Raw genomic sequence first — 8049 nt, 5'->3', positions numbered from 1 at the left:
TCAGTCACTCACACAGATCACGTTGCGGCCGCACTCAGACATTCAGGAACAAACTTTTTAGCGCTGCCCCGCAGTTTTATCCGCTAAATAGCTTAATTGCTGAAGAGCTACATTATCTTTTTCAAAAAGGAGCTGGTAGCATCATTGTTTCTAATCTCTCTCTCTCTCTCTCTCTCTCTCTCTCTCTCTCTCTCTCTCTCTCTCTCTCTCTCTCTCTCTCTCTCTCTCTCTCTCTCTCTCTCTGTGTCGTAAAAGAACAGTTGATGAATCACACTTTTCTGAAAATAGAATATTGAAGTGGAGATCGCTAAACTGCAAGCTAACCGCTGTTTTCAGAAAGCAAGCGCGTTTATCCACAGTGGAGAGAGAGCGTGCACAGGGTTGCCAGGTTGACAAAGATAAGTAGCACACTTAACAGATATTTCCGTATTGCGCAAGTGAAAAGCTCTGTTTTGGGGATTACGTCTCTTTATATCACGCAACCCAGTTGTGTTCCTCTGCGGCCAGATTATTAACAGATGCTCTATTCATTCTTTTTTAGAAACCTCGCACTTTTCTACTCAATTTTAAACGTTGTAAAATTAAGCGTGGTCAACTGCTGCACACGTGCCACAATATCGATACAGGGCCAGCTGTATCAATACTCGTATCGTCAAATCTCTGTGACGATACATCGTCGTATCGATATTTTGAACACAGCACTAATCTTTATAGTTATCGTTCTTGGTGTGAACAGGGCTTTAGTCATGTGAAAAAAGCTCGTCAACGAACATTTTTCGTCATAGTCTTCGTTAACGAAATTAACACTACTACTAACCGATTCCAATATAGTTGTGCGACCTTAGTTTTATATTGATAATTAAAGCTTTAATTATGGCTCATAACATTATCTGGATTTTGAGTGTTTTTGCAGAGCTGACAGTGCAGTCACTTGCTGGAGCAGTTGTTTTGTCACTGCGTCTTTGTTAATGCATTTTTATCCATTGCCAACTTGAACATTTGTTTTTCTGTATTGGACACAGCTGTTGTGTTTTCTGCTGTTTTAAATTTCACCAAGGTAACATTATCTAGAAGTTTTGTGATAGTCTTGGAAACAGTTGTTGGAATTGGTTAGAAATGATAAACAAGTCTGTAATGAGCATTTATATAACATGAGTTCATGATGTTATGGAGTTGCATTTTAGCTTAAAGAACACTTAATGCAAACCCCTGACCCTAAGTATTTAATGTTGGCACACAATTCCTCCCACATTGTTTGTGTAACCACCTAGCAACCATTCAGAACACCTTAGCAACCACAATGCACTGATATTAGCATTGTCATGGTAACTTTAGCACAGATGCGTTGTAGAACCACTATTTTCTTCAGAAAAAAATCTAGCTCTGTTTCCACTCTGCTTATCTTATAAATGACCTAAGACAGCATTAAGAGCATCGTAGCAGTACTCTAACGCTATATAGGCATTTTGCTAAGGTTTCGCTAATGTGTTTATAATGAAAATAGCCTTATGCCTCTCTTATCATCTTCATTTGTGTCTCAGAGATTTTGCATTAAGATAAAAAGTTAAAAGGTGGCTTTATTAAGAGGAGGAAGTGGGCTGATGGTGGCTCTTTATGTACTGCCTTTTTCTTTTCACTTTCATGTCTGTCTGTTTGCAAATAGGTATTTTTGTATGTTTTATTTGAACATTGACATTTTACACGTTTTAGGTCTTAAAGTTTTAATTAATTGGCAAAATGTTTTTCCGTGGGTCAGACAGAAAAAGAAATAGTGTTGATTAATTGCCAAAATATTGACTGTTTGCATACAGGTTTCGTCTCATTTTCCATTGGTCAGACAAAAAAAGAATTAGATCAAACATGTTCAGGAATAATGTGACCCAACTATAGTCTTAAATATTACTTATTTACCACCACAAATTATCCAGAAGGCACTGCTGCTGTTCATAATGACCAAATTCTTTTCGATACATATTGTTCTTGCCTTTTCTAATCAGTTTGTTGCCAACTGCAGGTGTTCTCTTCTCTGTCTTTGTGTATTTCTTGCTTGTCAGTTTGACGCCGTTTCTTGGCATGTACGTGTCTCCCTGCAGGCGAGTTTTCCCGTGTTTGTGCCGGAAACCTCCCATGAGCTGCTCCACAGGATGACGGGTAAAGGTTTGTCTGCCCAGTACCGCTTCACCCGGCAGCCCTGTATCTATGGCAACAGCATGGTATCCCTGCAGCTGACGCTAAGCAACAGTAGTGACCAAGCCCTGGAGAACATCCACATCTCTGAGAAGAGTTCCACTGGACAAAACATCCACCGCTTTAATGCTATCGGTGAGCTTCACACGTGAATTAATGGAGTTTAACAGGACTAGATGTGAATGTGTGATGCACAGGGGTCATAGCATGGAGAACTGGATTGCCATGCTCTTGCTTGATTTTGAATGAAGAGTTTGAAGTACAAATCATTCTGAAATTGGCACAAACATGAGCACAGTACAACATGAACAGTCACGTTTATCAATATCAACACCTATTTGGCAACTGATGCGTATTTACTTTCATATTTATTTATTTTTAATTTCTTTTAATCATAGTTGCTCTTTTTTATGTTGGGTATTCTTATTGTTTTGTGCATTAGGCATTCATATTATTATTTATTTTTATTTTAATTATAGTTTTTTTTTGTTTTACATTAGGTGTTTATTTATTTACATTATTTTACTTACATAGGGTATTTATGTATTTATTTGTTCATTCATTCATTCATTTTTTCTAATTATAGTAGTTTTTTTACACTGAGTATTTATCTATTTTAATTATAGTGTTTATTATTATAATTACTTTTTTACAGTAAGTTTTTTTTTTTTACAATTAGTGTTTATTTATTTTAATAATTGTTTATTTATTTATTCCTAGTTTTTTTTTTTTTTTTTAAGTAGTTTTTTTTACATTATTTATTTTAGGTTTTTTTTTTTTCAATTATAGGTGTTTTTTACATTATACTTTGTACAGTAGTTTTTTACAATTAGTGTTTATTTTAATAATGGTGTTTTTTACTTTGTTTATTTATTGTTGTTTTTTATGTTGAGTTTTTATTTTTATTTTTGTATTTATTTTAATTACTTCTGTTTTACAGGCATTTATTATTATTATTATTTTGTGCTATTTATTTATTTAATAATGTTTTTGCTTTAGGTATTTTTATTTATTTATTTATTTTTACATTGTTTCATATTTTGTCTTTACTTTTTCTCTCTCTCTTCCAGTCAGGGATTTTGTGGTCCTATTTTCAACCTTTAGTTGAATCTTTCTTTCTCTGATTGTCATGTAAATTTTAATCCGTTCATCTTAATCACGGACCTTCTAAACTGTGTAGAATTCAAGAATGCAGCCCATTTATTTTTAACGTGTTTATTAACTATTAACAGTCAAATTAGACATTGATAAATATTAGTTATTAATCAGACTGTCCAGCTGAGACTTCTCCAGCACACACACATTCACATTCTCCCTCCTTCAGCCTGTATTAATGCAGCTGATATGATATCGATTAGCAGAGGTCCTCTCATCAGACACACGGCTCACAGTGGGGCACAACACAAACACACACTCACATTCCCTATGTTTTCTCTCAGTCTGTTTCTCTCGTTCTCTGTCACAAAGCAGTTTTAGTCATTCACAGGACAGGTTTGGGTTTTATCACATTAAATTGAACCATGCTCGTGTTGTTAAAGCATCACAAAAATGAATTTCATGGCTGGGAGGGATCAAGAACAGATCAAGCTTCTTTATACTGTGCTGCACTTTCACAGTTCAGCTCTACACCAACTATTTCACTCCTGTCTTTTTCCTTCCATCCTTCCTTCTGTCCTTTCTTCCTTTCATTCTTCCTTTCTCCCTTTTTTCCTTCCTTCCTTCCTCCTTTGTTCCTTCCTTCTGTTTTTTCTTGCTTAGTTACTTCCTTCATTCTGTTATTTCTTCCTTCCATCCTTCTGGTTTTCCTTACTTTCTTCTGACCTTCTTTACATTCTTCCTTTTGAACTTTCTTTTCCTTTTTACATTTTTCCTTTATTCTTTCCTTCCTTCTCTCTGACTTTTCTTCCTTCCCTCCTTCATTTCATTATTTCTCCCTTCCATTCTCCTGGCTTTCTTTACTGTCTTCCTTCTTTAATTTCTTTCTTCTGGCCTTCCATCCTTTCTTGCTTCTTTCCATCTTTACTTCCTTCAGTTTGCCTTTCCTTCTTTCTTTCTTTCTGTTTTTTTTTCTTTTTCTTCCAGCCTTCCATACTGTCTTCCTTTTTCTATCTTTCCTTCCTCCTTTCTGTTTTATCTTACTCCCGTCCTTCTTATTTTCCTTTCCCTTCTTTACTTCATTCCATCCTTCCTCCCTTCTTCATTACGTTTTTTCTTCCATTTCATCCTTCTCTCTCTTCTTTCTTCCATTCGTCCTTCCTCCTTTTTTCCATCTTCCCCCTTTTCTTCCTTTTTTTCTTCCCTCCATCTATCCTTCCTTCCTTCTTTCTTTGCTTCCTTTAGTTCATCCTTCATTCTTCCTATCCATCCTTGCTTTTTTCTTTCCTTCATTCCTTCTTTTCTTACTTCCATCCTTCTGACCTTGCTTCCCCGTATTCACTTCCTTCCATTCTTCCTTACGTTTTTTTCCCCTCAATTCCTTCCTTCTGTCTTTTCTTCCTTCCTTCTGCTCATTCTTCCTCACCTTTTCATATTTCCTCCCTTCTTTCTTTGTTTGTTTTTTTGCCCTTTTGTTTTTTCTTCATTCCATCCTTCCGTCTTTACTTCCTTTTGTGCATCCTTTATTCTTTCTATCCATCCTTGCTTCTTTTTTTCCCCTCCTTTAGTTCATCCTTCATTCTTTCTATCTATCCGTCCTTGCTTTTTCTTTTCTTCATTCCTTCTGTTTTCTTACTTCCATCCTTCCAACCTTGCTTTCCCCCTCATTTACTTCTTTCCATTCTTACTTCCTTCTTCCTTACGTTTTTTCTTCTATTCCTTCCTTCCGTCATTTCTTCCTTCCTTCCATTTATGCTTCCTCCCTTTTTTCCATCTTCCCTCCTTCATTCCTTTCTTCCTTTGTTTTTTTGCCCTTCTTTCCTTTTTTTTTTTCATTCCTTCCTTCCATCCATCCATCCATCCATCCTCCTTGACTTCCTTTAGTGTATCCTTCATACTTCCTGTCCATTCTTCTTTCTTTCCTTCCTTCCTTCCTTAGATTTTATTTATTTTTTCTCTGTAGAATTAGATTGATCTTATGGTTTTGATTGTTCAGACAGCGTGCTGACAGATCTTTCTCTCTGTCTTCAGAGCGTTTGGAGCCGCAGGCGTCAGTAACGGTGTCCATGGGCGTTGACTTCAATGACTCCACACAAGCTGCAAACTTCCAGCTGTGGTAACAGTTCACTACATATCATATACAGCAAACATTGTTAAGAGGAGCCGGAATCTTTAAATCCCTAGCAATTTCCATCCCTACCTCGAGTCATTATGCTTCAGTAGCACTAAAACCCTTAGATCAGGTCACTTTGACACCTCTGAGAATGAGGCACGATGGTGTTTGCTTTCCTCAAAAAACTACGTTCAGCAAAAACATTAATACACACTCACAATGTGTGCACGTTATGATGGCGCTAGCATGTCATTATACAGATTAAATTACTATTGTTCATTATCCTTACACAGGGCGAAATAAGACTAAATTAATTGTTCCCCCTTTCAATACGTTTTTAAAAAATAAATTATTACCGAATCATGTGAATGGTAATAATATGCATTACATTTTTTTAATAATCTAATTTAGAGTGATTACACTTCTCCACAAAGCTTGTAATTGTTTTTTCTTTTTTCGATTACGTTGGAGGCTTTTGTGATCGATACAGTGAAATAGCCAGGCGTGAATAACATCACCATAAACAGCCGAGCTGAAGAGAGGAAGCGAGCGAGCGAGCTACCGGTAGATTATGTGTGCTAATGTAGCCAATGTGAGTTCAATGACATGGAGACGAGTGGGCGCAGGTCAGGCCTGCACGCGTGTCTGTGGCCCTGGACCAAAGCCGAGCTCATGGAGTCAGTTTAAGGAGGGATTCGGCCCCTCTCCATCGCAGCTACGTCAAGAGATTATGCCGTATTAGACAGTAATACCTGGATTTACTTTGCACGTTGATCCCTAGCCCGCTTATTTGGTCTCTGAATCTTTTTCAAGCCTGTTTCCCCTCATCACCTGATCTCCGTGGTGCCCCTGTTCTCCCGCTCCTGGACTCACTCCTTATTGGCTTCCTATTTCTCAGCCTGCCGCTCTTCATGATGGGAATTTAATGTCAGATTTCAGTCTTTATCGGAGTACCTGACAGTCGTCTTTCCTATGGCAGGCCACAAACAGTGATGATGCTAATTAATATGAATATGAAAATAGAAATTACTTTCATCCTTCTCTCTCCCGTTTTCTTTCTTTCTTTTTTCTTTCTTTCTTTTTTTCTGTCTTTCGTGTGTGGATCAGTGGTGATTGATCCAGTGGGATGGTAATAACAGTTCTGTTTCTCAGCTAATTGTCTACTTACAAAGTAAATTGGCAAACCTGACAATCAATAACTTTATTCTTTTACTTTTTGGGATGAGAGGAGGGTCCGAAAACAAAATAGATTGTGTTGCAGTGGATGTAAAATATTTTTACTTGTTTAAAAACTGTGAAACACTGTTACAACTTCCCTGGAATGTTTTACGGCTTTATCACATCAATTTGTTAGTTCACGTGACATCAGAATTGATCCTATTTACTTTCTTTGTACATATTCCTGGTCTTTTTTCTCACTCAGAAATGTAAAAATATATCATGTTACTGAGCTGAAGAAGGCATTCCTTAAGTAGACATAAGATACAATTTTATATACTATAATACTTTATATTGTATTAAATACCATATATGTACTGCTGTTCAAAAATTTGGGGTTAGATTTTTAAATGTGTTTAGAAATCTCTTATGTTTGCCAAGGCTGCATTTATTTGATTAAAAATTATATTTGATTACAAATTGTGAGATATTATTGCAGTTTAAAATGTTTTCTATTTTAATATATTTTAAAATGTATTTTATTTTTGTTATTCAAAGCTGAATTTTCAGCATCATTACTCCAGTCTTCAGTGTCACATGATCCTTCAGAAATCATTCTAATATGCTGATTTGCCACTCGAGAAACATTTTTTATTATTGTCAGTGTTGAAAATGGTTGTGCTGCTTCATATTTTTGTGAGAAAACATGGTAATTAAAGGCACAATATGTAATTTTCGCCGCTAGAGGGCGCATATTCAAAATAAACAAAGAAACAAAGGTGTAATTTGATGACGCCGTGACTGAGTGTGGAATCATGGAAGTTGTCGTCTTCATCCCCACAGCCGATGCAATCCGATGGGACTCGGGCAGAAATCATGTTCATGGATGAGCTAATGATTTATTAACGTAGTAGAATGAAGCAGGGTGAGGCTGAAAGCCGTCGAAGTGAAGCGAGGCCTCTGAACAAGCATAGCAAAATATATAACACTGTTCTTGTGGTTTTTGGATATTTTAATAAAAAAAATCTTACATATTGTGCCTTTAAGGATTCTTTGATAAAAGAAAGTTCAAAACTAAATGAAATTTACTTCAACAATGTTGGTGTTTTCACTTTTGATCAATTTAATGCATCCTTGCTTAATAAAGGTATTAATTTTTTTCCTAAACTCTCTTACTAAGCGCACAAATTTTTGACGAGTAGTGAATAATTAGAAGGGAAACAGAAAAAGATGGACAGGTGTGTGGTGACCTTGGTGCTGTTCTCTTTTCTTTCAGTACTAAAGAAGATGAATTGAGCGTGTCCATCCAGCCTGCGGTAGGAGAGCTGCTGCTGCCCATCACGATGACTGAAGCAGACTTCACCAAAGAGCAGGGTAATACAAACACCTCTTAGCACTTACACAACACAATACTGATGCTGTAAACACTAAGAAATAACACTTAAAGACCTCAAAAATACAACACTTGTCTCATCTTCAAAAACATCTACACAGAA

At 36.4% G+C, this 8049-nt stretch overlaps 1 protein-coding gene across 1 annotated transcript in view; it reads left to right on the top strand.

Annotated features, from left to right (window-relative positions):
* The window catches only part of LOC107662795 (AP-3 complex subunit beta-1-like), a 52592-nt gene extending 44645 nt beyond the window's left edge, over window positions 1-7947 (top strand). Inside the window, exons 23-25 of the mRNA XM_016452908.1 lie at window positions 2094-2322; window positions 5314-5398; window positions 7830-7947. Of these exons, the coding sequence (XP_016308394.1) occupies window positions 2094-2322; window positions 5314-5398; window positions 7830-7947 (432 nt within the window). The remainder of the gene's footprint in view (window positions 1-2093; window positions 2323-5313; window positions 5399-7829) is intronic.
* The last annotated feature ends 102 nt before the right edge of the window (window positions 7948-8049 follow it).

Source organism: Sinocyclocheilus anshuiensis, unplaced genomic scaffold (genome assembly GCF_001515605.1).
Source record: "Sinocyclocheilus anshuiensis isolate Anshui unplaced genomic scaffold, SAMN03320099.WGS_v1.1 scaffold457, whole genome shotgun sequence".
Classification (NCBI taxonomy): Eukaryota; Metazoa; Chordata; class Actinopteri; order Cypriniformes; family Cyprinidae; genus Sinocyclocheilus; species Sinocyclocheilus anshuiensis.
Note: the sequence above shows the minus strand (reverse complement) of the source record. Positions and strands in the feature narration are given on the sequence as shown.